Genomic DNA, 17,981 nt, shown 5'->3' with positions numbered 1-17,981 from the left:
TTTTTACTGATTTCAGAGAGGAAGGGAGAGAGAGAGAGAGAGAGAGAGAGAGAGAGAGAGAGAGAGATCAATGATGACAGAGAATCATTGATTGGCTGCCTCCTGCACGCCCCCTACTGGGGATCGAGCCTGCAACCAGGGCCTGTGCCCTTGACTGGAATAGAGACCAGGACCCTTCAGTCTGCAGTCCAACACTCTAGCCACTGAGTCAAACCAGCGAGGGCTGGTCTACATTCTTGTTTGAACAAATGCAAGGGACTAGAAGCTAGAGAGAAGGAATGACGGGAACATCTAGCAGGTAGCAGACCCTACGAGAGCTCTCCATGACCTCCTCCTGAGTGACCGCAGTGAAGCTATAGAAAGATGTTTTGTAATTAAGGGGGACACATCTGATGGCATTGCAGGGCCAGACAATCCACAGGGACTTTTTGTTTGGCCATTTCCATTGCTCACACCCCCCTCTACTTTGTGCTAAGCAAGACACCACTATACGGAGAGAATTCTCTTTACTGTACTTATATTCATGCTGCATTCCATCTTTGGTCACAAAACCTAGCTTGTATTTCAGTGGAGTTGAAGACCTTTAACTTGGTTTGAGTCTCAGAGTATGGGTTTTGTTTTAACTCATGCTTCTCGGAGTTCCTGCGTCTATGGGATAAAGATGCGGTGACTTTCTGGAGCACTTACTGTGCTAAAGATTTTGAGGGGGAAAAGGTATAGTGAGTGAAACAGGCACATGATATAGGTTAGCATGCAACATTGGAACAAACATATGCCGTCACAGGAATTTATTTTCTGGGGTGCTGGTGGGGTGGGGGGGCACATGTGGCTACCCCTGCCCCCCACCCGTGTCCTTCACTCTTGGGCCTTAGGAAAAGGTTGAGAATCCTGGGAAACATCCCTGGAGGCCACTAGAGGGCACTCACACTTTAATTTTAAGAGGCCCCTAGGAAGGCATGGGTTTGTTTCTCAGATTGCAGAATCTGGCTCTAATTTAAGGACAGGATCCAAACTGAGTGGTCGGGTCTGTTCCAATAGCCAACCGCACAGGCCTGGGGGTGGGCCTTGGGGACGGAGAACGGCAGGAACAAAGGAGCTCTGATTTGGAAGCAGGAGACTGTGGCTTGGCCACCAGCCAGTTTAGAGACCTTGGTCAAGTGCACTTTCCCTTTGCTTCTTGGCTTCCTCATCTATCAAAGGAGGGCCTGGAGTTACACTGAGGATTGGGAGTTGTGCCCTGAAGAGCCCCCTCAGGGGCAGGTATAAGGGGCTCGGTGATAGGAAGGATGCGGGAAAGCGTCTCCCTTTTTCAAACAGCAGCTTCTTTTCAGGTGCTTATTCTAAGATCTGTTTGGGGTCAGGGCTGTGGTGCTCAAGAACAGTTGGGAAATGTGGGTGCCTGGGGTGAAGACTAGGAAAGGGCTTTCCATCTGAACCTGGTGCTTAAATTAGTTGTCAAACTCCCAACCCACCCATTTTACTATTTTCTCTCCTTCCACTCTCTGTTAAAGCTAAAAAAAACCACCCCAAACCCCACAAAAAACAAACAAACAAACTTTTCCGCCCATCTTCTAACTTTCCCGAGGCTGGGCTAATAATTAAATTAACAGAGAGATTAACAGGAGAAAATCAATGGTGCATAATATTCAACCCAGGTTTGAATGAAAAGAAGCATTATTTGACTTCTGAATATAACAGTGCTTCTAAAAAGGTCATATTTTTATAAGATCAAGTATTATTTGACATGAACTTCCATTGAAGGCACCAGAGATAATGTCTCTTTTGGAATCCTTGAATCTTCTGCTCATTTGAGTCTGCATTTTATTCTTTTTTATAATGTTTCTGGCCCCAAGAGGTCATCAGAGCCTGAAAGCAGAGAGTTTTTATACTGCCTCACTGTCTCCGTGGAACTCACACAACCCCTTTGTTATGATTCCATGATGATATGCCTTAAGAGAGGAGGTCACTGCCAAGCATGGTATATGTCTCAAGAAATTTTATAGACAACACATAGGAGCAAATTATTTCATATCCCAGCACCCAAACTGCCACAAACCTAGAAGAACGTGTAGGCAAAAATAGTCACAGAATAATGAATACCCAATTTTTAATTTTAAAAAAGAGCTAACAAGAAGTATGGAAATTATGTTCTATTTTCTTATAAGGATTGCAGGTACCCTGTAGTGCACGAAAATATTCTATGATGCTAAAATTTCCAGCTCTGTGGGTTTTTAAAATTGTGCTGTGTACTGGCTGGCTTTTAAGATGATTATTAAGTGAGAACAAAAACAAAAGGGTCTAATTTTCTTTCTTTTTTTTTGAAATTCATAAAAGCTTTATTTATTTATTTATTTTTTATTGCTTAAAGTATTCCAAAGGGTATTACATATGTGTCCTTTTTTCCCCCCGCCCTTGACAGTCCCCTGGCCTCCCCTACCCGCCAGTGTCTTATGTCCATTGGTTATGCTTATATGCATGCATACAAGTCTTTAAGTTGATCTCTTACCCCCTCCCTCCTGCCCCCCAACCCTCCCTGGCCTTCCCGCTGCAGTTTGACAATCTGTTTGAGGCAGCTCTGCCTCTGTATCTATTATTGTTCAAAAGTTTACAATGGTCTCTATTATCCATGAATAAATCCACAACAGGGTTATGAGAGAAGTTGGAGGTGACAATGTGAATAAGGTAGGGCCGCAGGTCAGATTTCTTGATCACGCTACTTCTGCTACAAATAGCTCAGTACCTCTCTGAGGCCTAGAACATGAGGACCAAATTCCTAGGCCCAGTGTGCAAAGCGCTCCAAGATCTGTCCCTATTGCTGGCCTCAGGCTCTTTTGCTCTTCAAAAATTACTACTCTTCTCCTCATTCTTCTGCCTCAACCATTCTTCTACTTGAAACCTTCCACTGGCCTCCCAGCACACCAAACAAAACCCCTTAAGCTCTCCATGGAGGCCCCTTGGGACTGGCCCCAAACCCTTCTCTGAGCACATCTTCAACCGCTGTCTCTCTTATTCATAATCTCAGTCACACTGGCCCTTTTCCTGCTTCCTCAATGTGCTCATTTCTTTCCTGTCCCAAGGCCTTGGTGCAAGTTATATTTCCTGCCTTAACTTCTGTTTTCTCAGACTTTGGCGTGGCTGGTGCCTTCTTGTTATTTGGGTCTGAGCCCTTCCTTGATCTTCCAGTCTGAAGTCTCACCTCCGTCCTGCTCTCTTCTACCACCCACTTCATTTTCTCCAGAGCTCTCATCACTACCTGACCTGGAGTTTTGTTCACCTTGTTCGCCTTCTCTGCTAGAATGTAAGCGCCACAAGGGCAGGGACGTCACTGTATCCCTGGGCCTAGAATGGTGCCGACCACAGAGCAAATGCCCAATAAGTATTGGTTGAGTGTCTGAGAGGCTCTCTGTGTCTCCAAAGATAACAGCCCTGTTCCTGTCCTGCTGTGATTGCCCTCCCTCACTCCCTCCTCCCTTTTAACCTACCACCAAAAAGCAGCAGCAAACCTCCCTTCTACCCTTTTTTCAATTCAAAAAACACTTGCAGATCCAAACAATCACTTCTTTACTTTTCATTTAATAAACCAGGAACCAGGAAACCAGTCTCTTATCTGCTACTAATAGTAGGTTATCTTTTCAATGTTTGTGTCTCATTTCCCCAATTGAGTAATATGCTTCTGGAGGTTAGAAGAGCTACTTGTGTCCCCCACAATGGCTGGCATGAATGACAGCTTGCTCTTTGCAGGAGTGAATAAATGCTTGGCTGATTATCTAAAAATACTTTAAATGAAGAAGGCATAGTTCATTCACTCATTCATTTACCCAGTGGACACGGAGCATCCAGCTTGCGCCATGCAGTATGCTAAGTGGTAGAGGCACAGTGAAAAACAAGATCAACAAGAGTTCTTCCTCCAAGGAGTTGATGGTTAATAAGAGAGAGAAAATTAACCTGAGATATAATATTTACCATTGTGAGAGCATAGACCAGGGAGAGGAGCTTTGTTTTGGGGAAAGGGATCAGGGAAGGCCTGAGGAAGGGACTGCTGGGCCTGAAAGATGAGTAGGAGTTGATTCTGTGAGAATTGGGAATGGAGGCGGGGCAGGCTGGGGAAGGAGGGAGTGGAGGCAAAGGCCCTTCCTATGGCTGCTTGCACTTGGGGAGAAGTGACCCAGGCATTGTTTTTAAGGGTCCACAATCCCTTCACCATCTCACTCTGCCCCTTAAAAGAGGGAAGCAGTGAACATAGAGAGCACACGCTTCCTACTTACAGGAGTAGGGATGCTGCCAACAAAACCACAGTTCATGGTGTGTCCCAGTATTTATAGGAAGGAATCCTCCAGGGCCAACAGAAAATGCAAGTGGGTAATGTAGAATCGGATTATGGCATTAGAGTTATCAAGTATGAAATCGCTTCGGATTAAGGGAATCAGATCTGCTACTTTCTGGGAGACTGAAAACTGACCTTGACTGATTTATCAAGACTGTTTTCAAACTTTTTTCCACCAGGGGAACATGTTTGCGTGAAACCTTATGCGGTGTGAACAAATTCAACAGCAAGGCTAGTTGAGCCAGCTGGGGGTGAGGCTGAAGTCCTGTGGCTTTCTCTCCTTCAGAAACCCCAGGGCTCTGGGAACTCAGTCTAAAAATCACTCAGTGCAGAGTGACCCAAGGGCTGACTGCAGCGTGAAGACAGGCTGCTGTCTCTGCAGAGGGTTCCCCTCCGAGCTTATGTCAGACAATGGAGAAAAACAACCACTGGTTATTTTTTCTTTCATGAAAAGGCAAGATCGAATTTCTTCAGCTTTAAATGGATTGTTCTGGTGGGTGAGAGAAACGCCCACCTCCTGACTCAGGCGTTTGTATATTTGTTGTAAGAAAGGTCTCATGAATTGGTTACATCAAAGAACCCTCTTACCCAATGACGGAATTAATATTGAAAAGGACACTGTCTCCCCCCCCCCCCCCTCAAACCAAAACAAACCTATTTCTGGAAAAAAACATGGTAACACATCCTGCTTGCTGATGCCAATGGAAAAGTACTGGCCACACTCCCGTGTCCCTGGTGTGTTGCCCTCTGCTGTGAGCTCTTCAAAAGCCGAAGATGGAGCACAGGTGACCAGGAGTGGGACACTCTTTAGGACCCTTTATGGGTCATTAAATGCCCATGGTCCAGACCAGCCGTGGGCAAACTACGGCCCGCGGGCCGGATCCGGCCCGTTTGAAATGAATAAAACTAAAAAAAAAAAAAGACCGTACCCTTTTATGTAATGATGTTTACTTTGAATTTATATTAGTTCACACAAACACTCCATCCATGCTTTTGTTCAGGCTCTCCGGGCCAGTTTAAGAACCCATTGTGGCCCTCGAGTCAAAAAGTTTGCCCACCCCTGGTCCAGACCCTCCATTCTCAACTTTATCGAGTACAAGGCCTCTTCTCTCCCCTCCCAGCTCCAACCGTTCAGTCTCTGCTGAGCCAGGTGGCAGCTGGGCTTATGGGAAGCTGGGGATCAGTGAGGCCTCAGGCTGTGTGTGTGGGGGTCCTCTCCAGTGCCTGGAATATGGAGGAGAGGTTGGTCCTTTGGGGTGTGACTGGGGTTGGAGAAATTTTGACATTGGTGTGCAGAGTCAGGAGTGCCACATGAGTCACCTAACTCCTTCCTGCCCTGAGTCTGGGAGAGTATGAGAACCAGGCCTGGAGGGTAGACCATTTGGCCAAAGGGGAGTATTTTCAAGTCTTCAGAAGTGGAACATCCATGGGGCTTGCCATCCCTTTCCTCTCTCCTATTTCTCCTTGGGAATGAAACTCCTATTTCTCCTTGGGAATGGGACTGTGTAGCTCATGCCTGTCCCACCATACATTTAGGAAGCACGTAACACGTTTGACATCACAGGTTCACAGTTGGAGAGCAATTTGCCTGCATACGAGAACATGAATTTGTGGGGTGGGGTGAGTAGGCATGGAATGCTGCGGACTGAATGTTTGTGTCCTCCCCAAATTCATATGTTACCTCCTAACCCCCAAGGTGATGGTATCAGGAGGTGGGGCCTTTGGGAGGCGACTAGGTAATGAGGACAAAGCCCTCATCTATGGGATTAGCACCCGTGTCCCTTCTTCCCAATTAGGACACAGTGAGAAGATAGCAGTCTGCGAACCAGGAAGCAGGAGCTCACCAGACACCAAGTCTGCTGGCACCTTGGTCTTGGACTTCCTGGTCTTTAGAACCGTGAGAAACAAACATTTGTTTTTTTTATAAATCACCCAGTCTATGGTATTCTGTTAGGACAAGACATGGACTAAGATGGAACCCCCATGATGCTGTATATCTTCAGGATAATGCGAATGAAAAGAAGAATTGTGATTCTTTATTATACCTTTTAGTGAAAATTTGCATCCTAAAACATGATCATGCAGTGACCAAAACTATAGAGAGTGATTAAAAAATGCTAAAATTTCCCTGGCCGGGTGGCTAAGCTGGCTGAAGCGTTGTCCCATACATCAAAAAGGTTGTGGGTTCAATTCCTAGGTGGGGCATGTATGGGAGGAAACTGTTCAATATTTCTTTCTCACATCAATATTTCTCTCTCTCTCTCTCTCTCTCTCTCTCTCTCTCTCTCTCCCTTCCCCCTCTTTCTAAAAATCAACAAAACATATCCTCGGGTGAGGATTAAACAATCAAAAAGCTAAAATTATCATTGACATTTGGGAAATACCATATATATTGCTCTGGTTTGAGAATTTTACAGGCAATGGTCAACTCTTTCATTTTATAAAGAAAAGATAAGATTAAGACACACGGATGGACCAAGGTGTAAATGTCGAAGGGTCATCTCTGGGGATCTGAAAAAGATAAAATAAAGGTAGATGGTTATTAATACAATGTTGTTATACTGAACAAACAGAACAGAAACGGAGAACAAACTGATGACTGTCAGGTGAAAGGAGGCCTGGGGGCTGGGTGAAAAAGGTGAAGGGATTCAGAAGTATAAATGGACAGTTACAAAATAGTCATGGGGATGTAAAGTACAACATAGGGAGTATAGTCAATGATATTATAACAAGTGATGTATGGCATCAGTTGGGTAGGAGAGGTATGGGGGGATCACTTCATAAGTTATTTAAATGTCTCACCACTAAACAGTACACCTGAAACTAATATAATGGTGAATGTCAACTGTAATTGAAAAGTAAAAAAGAAAACAAAAAAACGTATTAAATGGGTCAAGAAGAAAATCTGTTTAATCTCTGCAGTAAAATAAAAGCTGAAATTCAGAGCCACAAAAATAAAAAAGAGGCCAGAATTCTGCTGGCGTGTCCACCTAGCCTTTGTCTCTGTCCCCCTACCGGCCTGGAGCAGTCACAACTCCTGGGGAGCAGCCAGCATCCATAACCAGGAGACCGAAACCACCCTCTCAGGACCTGGAGGGGGTAGGGAAGCAGGACCATGGAAGCAGCCTGGGCCCTGATGGCATCACCGGACTGCCCTGGGATCCAGAACTTCCTTTTGTTTCAGAAAAATAAATCTCTGTTCTGTTTTTAAAAATGCTGTTATATGAAAAATGTTGTAATTCAAAAGAAATATTGTTTATTTTTTTTAAAAAAGAACAATTCTTACCAAAATTTTATAATTTTCACATTTCTTTCCAACCTTGAGTCATAAATCTCCTCATTCTCATAATGTTTGGGGATAAAATGCATCTTAAACGCAGAAGCCCTGTAATGTCAAAGGCCTAAACCGCAGTCTAATTTTATACCAGACTCATGTAGGGCTGCAGTGAGCACTTGAATATAGAAACAGTCGCTGATAGTTCTAGATGTATTTTCAGCAGCTGAAAAATGAAACTGTGTTCTTTTAACATGTGCCCAGTGACTTGATATTTTCATTTAAATTCTTTTTATTAGTTTGCTTGAAAGATACTTCCCGAATAATTGACCAGATCAGATATCTATTTAATCTAATTTGGTTATTGAGGTAATTCAAATACCACATCAACTGCATTTTGACCAAATGTTTAAAGAAATAACCTACCATGCCCATTTGCTATTTTTAAAAAATTTATTGTTGAAAGTATTACAGATGTCTCCTCCTCCCCTCCCCCTTTTTTTGAAATCAAGGAAGAAATATAAAGCCTCCTGGAAACAAACAGAAATATATACCATTTGCTATCAGCACTGACTCAGTTGACTGTGCTTTTCTTTGGGGCTGGAAACAGTGAAAGATCATTTTGGGAGGTTCACTCACTTTGCAGGCAGCTGCTTTGGAGCATATAGGAAGTAGCAAGTGGAGGGAAAAAAGAGAATTTCCATTGGAAAAGATGAACCTGCCCTAGAATTCTGTCACAGAGACCACGTTCATCCCGAGAACCTGAAAGCCGTGGAAGAGGGGTCCCAGCTGGGGCCCCTCCTCGCCACCCTTACCATGTCGGTGAACTGATCCGCACAAGCCATCCGAATCTCCTCAGGCGTCACTGGGCTGTTTAGGATGAAGGTGTTGGTCAACCCCCTCTCTCTTCGGGCAGCAGCCACTGCATCATGTATGGCGAAAAGCACGGAGTTTCCCATGAACATTGCAGCCTCACCCAATCCCTGAGAAGGAGGGCAGGAGGCCATCAGAAAGGCATGGCTCCTTCAGGACTGCTAGTCTGTGTTGACACGCACATGCACTCGCACACTCTTGCGCACACTCACCTCCTCTGGCTTCCTAACCCTCAGAGTGGGGTGCAACTGAACTGCCAGAACCCATCCCCCCACGCCCATTGGTGTGTGTGTGTGTGGGGGGGTTGTAGTTAATGAAAATGCTCCAGGACATCAGGATAGCAGGGCAGCTAAAAACACCTGTTCCCCTGCCCAGGGCAAGAAGACCAAAGCCCCTGGTGCCCTCCGGAGTCCTTCAGTTTGGCCCCAAGACCCGCGATTTTCACCCGGTGTGCCGTGGCTGAAAATCGCTGCTCTAGGCCATGTGTGCTTAATTCAAACCCACAGCAAAAGAACCACAATCTTTGTAGCTGAGCTTGAAAGACAGTGAGGTGTTGCCTCTGAAGCGTGGACGTTGAAGCCTCTTTGTGCGCACTTCCCTGGCGAGTGCTGGATCCTCTTGAATGAACAGTGTGAATGAACGTTGTATTTTGAATAACCCTCCAATGCTTCTTGTACTGGTTTTCCTTCTTTCTTTAAAGGAGTCTCGTCCTTGGTCTGTGTCCAGGGCCTTAGTAGAGAGATGGGACAAAGGGCCCAAAGCAGATAAAGACTACCCCAGGCTGTGGCTTTTACTCTGAGGCAAATGTGGAGGCAAAGGTGGAGCTGGCAGAAGAAGGGGTTTCCTGTGAGGTGAGGAGGAGGGGGCGAGAGCAGAGAGGTCCTGTGCCCTATTTGGAGCACAACTGGCAGGGAGGGGGCTAGGCCCCAAGAGGCAGCGTTGTGTCAGGACAGTCTTTAGAGATAGCCCTGGCCACAGTCTGCTGCAGAAGTGGAGAGAGGGGCTATTCATATCGAAAGTCTCACCTTCCTCCCAACTCTGACCTACTCCTAAGAAACAGAGGTAGTTTCCTGAAAACCTGAGGTTAAAGTTGCCATGAGTCTGGCCAGTTGTGGGCTCAGAATGGCACTTAAGTTGGAGAAGTTGTGCTTTTGTACATGTGTTTGAGAATCTTTGCTGCAAGTCTACATGGGCCAGTTAGACCCCACGGCCATGGGGCGTGTGCGTCAACACATCTTACATCAGTGGCTATTAACACCTCAGAGCAAATCGCCCTCAGTGAGAAACTTGTTTGAAAGCCCTTTCTTACCTGGGGAGAGGGTGGGCAGAGGCGGTGCGAACAAGAAAGAACAGAGTCTGGAGGACATGTGGGAAGGGTGCAGAGAAGAAGGCTCTGGGCTGGGGAAATTAACCTACAACTTCAGCTTTACCTCCCGGTGGCACCTAGCCTCATGAACCAAGATGTTTGACTTCTTGTTTTATTTAAATATATTTCATGATCTCTCTCAAGAGTGAAGACTCCACTTGGGGTTCTGAAGGCAGTGAGTACCACTCTGCCATGCCTTTGCTCTCCCCTCCCCCATCTCCCTTTGGGACCTGCAATTCCAAGAAGAAAGCAAATTCAGGGGACTGTTTCATTATTTCTAGAAGGATCAGGTTATTATGGGCTGAACTGTGCTCCCCTCCAATTTATATGTTGAAGTCCTTAACCGTTAGTACTCAGTATGTGACTGTAATTGGAGATAAGGTCTTTAGAGAGGTAATTTAGTTAAAACGAGGTCTTTAGGATGTGCTTATAAGAAAAAGAAATTTGCCGAAACCGGTTTGGCTCAGTGGATAGAGCGTCGGCTTGCGGACTGAAAGGTCCCAGGTTCGATTCCGGTCAAGGGCATGTACCTGGGTTGCGGGCACATCTCCAGTAGGAGGTGTGCAGGAGGCAGCTGATTGGTGTTTCTCTCTCATCGATGTTTCTAACTCTCTATCTCTCTCCCTTCCTCTCTGTAAAAAATCAATAAAATATATTTTAAAAAAAAAGAAAAAAAAAAAAAGAAAAAGAAATTAGGATGAGAGAGAGAGAGAGAGAGAGAGAGAGAGAGAGAGAGAGAGAAAGACATCCGACATGTACCATATAGAAAGATGATCATGTGAGGACACAATGAGAATGGCCATCTGCAAGCCAAAGAGAAGTCTTCGAATAAATGAAGCCTTGATCTCACACTTATAGCCTCCAGAACCGTGAGTAAATATATCTCTGTTGCTTAAGCCACCCCAACTGGTATTTTGTTACAGCAGCACCGTACCTTGGATGAGTAGATGGCTATGGGATTTCGGGACCGCACCAAAGTAACATAGAACTCTTCTGGTATTTCTGTGACGGTGGGGATTTGGTAGTCATCAGGACCCCGAGAATAAAGCACACCTTCCGGGGAGTATTTCAGTTCTTCTGTGGTATATAATCCCATGCCTTGGATAAACGCTCCTTCAATCTACAGGCAAAAATGTCAGAGTTTATAAGTACATGACGTTGGTTGAAATATATCCCAATGTGATTGCAAATGGAGCTCTGGACCACAGTAAGTCATTCTTGAAAGCATTGCCGTGAACTTACAAAGGGTCTTTCAGCATCTGGTGCTTGCCATCCTGCCTGGCCGCAGCCTTAGCTCTTCTTGCCCAGGTACCTCACATTCCAGGGACTCAACACTTGTCAAGTTCTGGGGGATTCTCCAAGCCCACCAGATTGGTTCCATCTTCCAATTCTTTGTAAGGGCAGTTTCTCTCTTTACTGCTCCCCACCTCAGCCTGTCCTCTTGGCAAACTCTTATTTCTTTCTCTCTCTCTCTCTCTCTCTCTCTCTCTCTCTCTCTCTCTCTCTCTCTCCTCTCCACTCTAGCTCTCACTGGTTTATAAGCATTATGAGGTCTGGCCTTCTTGTGTTCTGTTCTTAGCATAGTGCCTGGTACATACATTCTCAAAAAATGTTTGTTGAACTATATGAAAAAGAGCTAATGTTAAAGGAATGTGAACTAAGCAAATGGAACTGGGGCACAGTATTTATTATACTATCTGGATTTGTTTTTGCTTCCTTTTATAAATTATGATGGAGTGTAGATCAAACTTAAACAAGGTGGGTTGAAAGAAATACATTTTATCAAATTAAATATGTTGTATTAAAAGCTGTTTGAGTTCTGCTTATCAACAAACTGTTATGCTCTGAGAAAAAAAGGTTCATAGTCACCTTCAAAGGGGTTATCTGCCTCAAGGTTAAAAAATTGAAGGAGAGTTACATGTTGCATTCTATTGAATTGTAAAATTACAGAATAAAGTAAACAAATGTAAATGCTAAATTTGGATATTTCCAAATGCTTGTCCCTAAAGGAAAAGATTAAAGTCCAAGAGTTCCAGTCTAACACATTTTTGGCTTTTTCTTCCCTTTCCCAATGGGGAAAGGTAGGGTTTTTCTGATCATAACATTTCCATTTTGGCCTTTGCTTAAGCAATAAAGAGGCAGGAACAAGCTGGTAGGAGCGGATAGGAAGGTGAAGGAGAGGTGGAGCCTGAGGTCAGCTGTGGTTGTCAAACTTTACAGACTTAGGATGAGTTTCAGGTGCAGGTTAAATGGGTAGATTATACGTCCCCACCCAGCAAACTTTTGTTGGAGAAGTGGGCCTGGGTGGGCACAGGGACCCACATTTCCAATAAACACTGTAGGTGCTTTCGTTGCCGAGTTGGAGGACCGCACTTTGAGAAACACTGAGGGACCAATGAAATTGTCCCTCAGAAAGCCCATTGGCCAATCTCGGTCAGCCAGCTCCTTAGGACTCAGGAAGACAGGAAGCTGTTGGCAGATGAAACCACAGGTCTGTCTGTTGGGTTTGAAGCCAAGCTGCTCAACCTGTCCAGCTACTCAGGTCTAGTTGGGGGCCTGGTCGGCAGGTCAGGGGTTCGCTGATGTGGCTGGCCTGTTGGCCCCACTTTGAGTAACAAGGCTACGGAGGGGATAGAAGGGGCAGGGGGCGGGGGGGGGGGGGAACAAAGCTACACCAACAGCAGGAAAGGCTTTAACTTAAAGCTGAAAAAGATTTTGGGTGTGTTAATTTACTTACTTGGGAGATATAAATCAGAATTCCGCCAGAGAAAAATTGTTTTTAAGTGTTTCTTTTCCCTTTATATTTCTCTAAATTGTTTAGTCTACTTAAATTCCATATGCATATGAATACAAATGGGGCTTTATTATTATGCATTTATATAATATTCCCTAATTATAAAAGTTAATGTTTGTTGAAGAAATATTAGAAGGCCTGGAGAATTATAAAGCAGAATAAATCACACATATTTCTGCCACATAAAGACAACCACTGCTAACTTTTTCTTGAATTTTCTTTCAATGTTTTATCTATTTGTGTGTGTGTAATATATGACATATATTGCAGAGTACTGTAGCAGGTATAAGCATTCGGAGAACTCTGGGAAATAATGTGCCGAATGGAATTGACCAAAAGGCCCCGCGGGGCGGTCTGGTACCACGCACCTGCCCAATGTCCAGGGCTGGGTTGATGCTGAAAGCCGCGTCCATGAAGATGTCCGTCCGAAGGAGCTGCACCACGAGAACATACAGGATGGAAAATGTTATTTAAACATAGATCTTCACTACAACTGCCTCCCTGTCCCCGGTTCCCCACTGGCAGGGTCAGGGTGATTAGCATCCACACACAGAAAATGCGTCCATAGAAACGCTCACCCTGTGAAGGTGGGAGCACCCACCCCCCTCCTCTACCTTGTGAGCCCCAGTCAGACAGTCGACTTCCACCTCAGAACAGGCTGCTCCGTAAACAAAATATGGGTAAGGCTCCCCTTCCTCCTTCTCCCAGTCCATATGGGTCTGGTAGCCTCTGCGAAGAGAAACCCGAGGGCAAGAATGGCTCCTTCCCGCCCGTGGTCTGATCCCGGGTGGCGCTGTGGGTCCCGGGGATGAACAGAGCGCCACCCAGGACCGAAGGTCTCTCTGACCTTCTCCTCCACGGGTCCGGCACAGACACGGGAAGAAGGCCCATGGGTGTCTGAGCCCTCCTTTCCATCAGGCAGTGACGGTGCCAGGTCCCAGGGTGTGTCCCTCTGGCTGAGAAAGGGCGGTGGCTCCGAGGGCTCCTGGCCTCCCCTAGGCTCCTCCCGCATCCCCAGGCCCCTGACTGAAGGCTGACACCGCGCACGGCTGCGCGCCAGTGCTCAGCAGGTATCTGTTCATGATGCGCCCACGCCATCCCTGCCCCAGTGTAATCCCAACCAACGTAAAAGCGCCCTTTACCTGAAGTATCCCGTGGTGGACAGGCTGATGGATTCTTCGTAGGCTTTTGCAATCTGAGAGAGGTGATTGACACGAAGAAACGTAAGTGCGGGGACAGCAGGGAAAATCCTGTGCTGGGCTTGCCTCCCGTTTGCAGCACCCTCTGTGCCTTCACCCCCAGCGGGACTGACGTGGTGCATAATGAGCACAGGCCGGGCTTCCCACGGGCGGTGCCTACGGGCAGCTGCTAGCTGTGCCCCGGGACCCTTTAGAGCCGCACAGTGTGAAGTTTATTATTTTTTTCACCCTTTTTGGCTTTTTAAATTAGAGAGAGGGAGAGACTAGGCCATATTCATGTACTGATGCAATAGGTGTGTACACAGGTAGGTGTATATGTACATACACATATACAAAGACATGTGTACATAAGTATCTGCATGTGCATGTATGTATGTAGTATGTATGTGTGTATGTATTTTTACCGTGCTTTTTCCCATGTTATTTGATTGGCTTTCTCAATATATTATTACATCAGCTTCCCCACTGGAGTAAACTGGGTATAGCTGGAAATAATAGTAATGATGAGAATTGTAATAATTAGTATTAAAAACAGAGTAACCTTTTGCTATTAAGACTGCCGTGATCTCCATTGCTCTGGTGGGAAAACCCAGGCCCTGAGGCTGGGAGGGGGAGCCTGTGCCCAGAGGGGCAGTGACAGCGCAGGGCACCGTGCCAGGTGTGTTCTAGGGTAGCGCTAGGCCGTTGTCAGGTGTGTTCTAGGGTAGCGCTAGGCCGTTGTCAGGTGTGTTCTAGGGTAGCGCTAGGCCGTTGTCAGGTGTGTTCTACGGTAGAGCAGTGAGAAACGAGGCTCTTCAGTGAAGCCATGGGATGAACACGGACTCTCTCTCACTCTCAGAAAAGCAGAAGTGAGCGCTAATAAATGCTTGGTTCTTGAGTGGGCACCGCCAACCAGCCACGCTCTGAGGGCTTTACCTACCTATCCGGATGCATTTGCCTTCTCTGGGCAGGACAATGCGGACCACTCACCCAGTCCTCCCAGCTTCCCTTGGGGTTTTTCCTGATGACGGGCTGGAGACGGGCCATAAGAATTTGGCAAGCATTCTAAAAATAAGTATTTGAAATGTCATGGGAAATGAAAGGCACAGGGAGTAGCAAAATATTCAATATTCAAATCAATTCAAATGAGGATGTCAGTTGGTAAACCTGCTTCTGAGTCCTCTAGGCAGAGTTTCTCAAACTTGAACAATATATGGAACCCCTTTGAAAGAAACAAATATTCTTGTGGGTCCTGCAGTGGTAAAATTATTTTTTATTATAATGTTGTTTAAATACATGTTAACATAAAGCTAGGTAGAGCTGCCTTAGGGTTGTAGCTCTTTTATGTCTACAAAGCAAAAGCCAAAATGACAAAGTGTGCAGACTAATCTATATACCAATAAAATTTGAAATAACATTAATTTAGTTGATGGATAATGTTTTCCTGAAGCTGAATTGCTGCTTGGAGGGTGGAAAGAGTCTCCACCGCTACAGCACTCGTACTTCGCCGGCTGTGAGTTTGACATGCTTGCTCTAGTTCATAGACCGATGCTCAACCATGAGCCACATGGGCTGGGCTTTGGCTTCCTCTCTTAATTCAAATACAAATCTGCTTACACGTGTGCCTTTAACTTATGCTTCTCAGACTCAGAATAGCCCTCAGGCCCTCTGTTGGTGTCTGTTCCTTCTGTTCTCTCATCCCCTCTCCATGAAATGGTCTCTGGCTTCTTATGCATCCAGGAGATCCCTGCATTCATTAATCTATCTTTGCTGGTTCATTCAGTCTTCAATCTCTGATCTCATTGCAAATGCATGCCTTCCAAAAGAGTAACACCCAAGGCAAACCCAAGTCGCACAGTTTCTGCCTGTCCAACTCTCAGATGGCCTTGTTCTTGTGACCTGACCTACACTCTTGTGCATAACTTTATGCCCAACAGTCGAATGCTCCGCTAACGTAAGTTTTCCCTTTAACAGGCTGAGGTGTAGCAGAGACCGTTGGCCATTCTTTTGTGACTCTGAACTCCTTTTTGTGCGTGGAGAATTTGTTCACCGTATATTTCTTAGTAGAGTCACCTCCCCCTATTGAAGATCAAAGTGCCAGATACGATTTTTTCTGGCTTTCTTTGCATTAGAGAAGATTTCAAAAAACACAAAAGTGGAAAGAATAGTACGATATTTCCTCTTACACCACTTACCCAGCTTTAACAATGAGCATTTATACCCCAACCTCACCCCAGAGACCTAACATTTTCATCTACCTCCCTCCCCTTGGCTCCCTCTGCTCCAGCATCCTGACTCCTTGCAGCTCCTCAAGCACAGTAAGTGAGCTCCCTCTGCTCCAAGTCCCTGCACGGAGGGCTCCTGTCCCTGCTGCCTTCGGACCAGGCTCAAGGGTCACCAACCAGTGCCCAGCCTGGTTTCCTGGCTGCCCAAGGCCGCTCTGACACTTGTACTTTCTCTTTCTATAACTTCCTTTATTTCAATTCATGACACCTGCCATTATGTTTCCTTCTTTTTATTCTTTTTTCTTTGTTTATTATACCTAAGAATTTGTTATTCATTATCTGACTGTTTAGGCTAAGGACTCAAAAGGAGGCGACTGGCACAATAGCTGGCAAATAGCCCCTTAATCCCAATGGGGGTGCTCTGCCTCCTAAGCAGGTCTTGCCGAGAAAGTGGCCACAAACTGTTCCTCACCCGCCTCAGAGGTATCACAGGGTTGGAGCTGAAGAGCCTGGAAGGTTGGAGTGAGGGAGAGGATTGCGCTGCAGCAGGTTGGTGTGCTGGGATCTCCATCTTCTCAGGATAGAGTGGCAGAAAGGGCTTTCTCCATCGCAAACCCAGCAGGAGACACTCCACAGCCACTCAGAGAGCTTGATGTGTGCCCTCTAGAGTTGGGGGCCTACCGACCCATCTCTACTGCTGCACACAAGACTATGGGTGAAAGGCAGCTCGCAGCAGCCCCGGGAAGTCCTGGGCCATCTCTGGGGGGAGATGCTGTACTCTGACTCCCTGCATGGCCGTCAAAGGGACATGCATCGGGGTGGAACCTGTGGTGTGGGTGCTGCCTGAGGTAAATTTTTTCAATTTTATTGCATTTTCTATATTTAACCATTCCTGTTTAAGAATGCATGATGAAGATAAAACCAAAATGGGATCAGTTTTCCCTACTTGCTGCTTTCTTTACTTTGTGGCATTTAATAGGTAGCTTATCTCTATTTCTGTAGACATAAATGTACTAATGCTTATTGATTTACTTAATCCATAAGTGTTGCATTTAACTTAGAATTACTTAAGATTTTTTCTACAAGTCTTTTTTCTTTTCAAGCCATTTCCTACACTTTACTCCCATAGAAATGACTTGGGATTTAAAAGGAATTCTGGGGTTCTGAAATGAACAGATTCACCTTCCTCACGATGGGCAGTCTATTTACATCCAGGTTGGAGCCACTGTTGTCTTTGCAGCCAACGGGGCCTCAGCTTTTGCCATATGTTTCCTCTGAAAGTCTAAAGTGATGGTTGACAGAGGACCTAGAGCAGTGATGGCGAACCTATGACACGCGTGTCAGAGGTGACACGCGAACTCATTTTTTTGGTTGATTTTTCTTTGTTAAATGGCATTTAAATACATAAAATAAATTTAAAAAATATACGTCTTTGTTTTAGTATGGTTGCAAATATCAAAAAATTTCTATATGTGACATGGCACCAGAGTTAAGTTAGGGTTTTTCAAAACGCTGACACGCTGAGCTCAAAAGGTTTGCCATCACTGGCCTAGAGCCTTGAGAAGCCTTAATGAGCCTCCAAAACTCTTGGTAATCAACCCACCAGGGAGCCCATTGAAGAGCTGCAGGCGGTCTGAAGAGCGATCAGGTGACAAGTTGCCACTCCTGGCCTTCTAAGGAGCGCTCTCCACATTTGCTGGACACCGCTCTGCCCAAACTAGACAATGGAAGCCAGTGTGTGGAAAGGCTCCCTTCTAGACTTCCTATATTTTTAGACTTCAGATAAAGAACTTTATTTTGTCTCAAATGTGTCTGGCAATATTTACACAGTCCTAGAAGAAGGTTTCTATTGTCAACTGAACCTTACCCATGGACTTTAAAACAATGTTATTCTTATACTAGAGGCCCGGTGCATGAAATTCACACATGGGGAGGGGTCCCTAAGCC

General features: G+C 45.5%; 1 protein-coding gene across 1 annotated transcript in view; it reads right to left on the bottom strand.

The window, feature by feature from the left end:
- Positions 1–6,341: 6,341 nt before the first annotated feature.
- Positions 6,342–17,981, bottom strand: part of LOC132238105 (aldehyde oxidase 4-like) — a 73,148-nt gene continuing 61,508 nt past the window's right edge. The window contains exons 29-35 of the mRNA XM_059702693.1: positions 14,800–14,874; positions 13,774–13,826; positions 13,246–13,360; positions 13,000–13,065; positions 10,772–10,957; positions 8,414–8,581; positions 6,342–6,835 (exon numbers count right to left, since the gene is read on the bottom strand). Coding sequence (XP_059558676.1) covers positions 6,782–6,835; positions 8,414–8,581; positions 10,772–10,957; positions 13,000–13,065; positions 13,246–13,360; positions 13,774–13,826; positions 14,800–14,874 — 717 coding nt within the window. The 3' untranslated portion in view covers positions 6,342–6,781. The remainder of the gene's footprint in view (positions 6,836–8,413; positions 8,582–10,771; positions 10,958–12,999; positions 13,066–13,245; positions 13,361–13,773; positions 13,827–14,799; positions 14,875–17,981) is intronic.

This window comes from Myotis daubentonii, chromosome 7 (genome assembly GCF_963259705.1).
Source record: "Myotis daubentonii chromosome 7, mMyoDau2.1, whole genome shotgun sequence".
NCBI lineage: Eukaryota > Metazoa > Chordata > Mammalia > Chiroptera > Vespertilionidae > Myotis > Myotis daubentonii.
The sequence above is the reverse complement of the archived record's forward strand: the minus strand, read 5'-3'. Positions and strand labels throughout refer to the sequence as shown.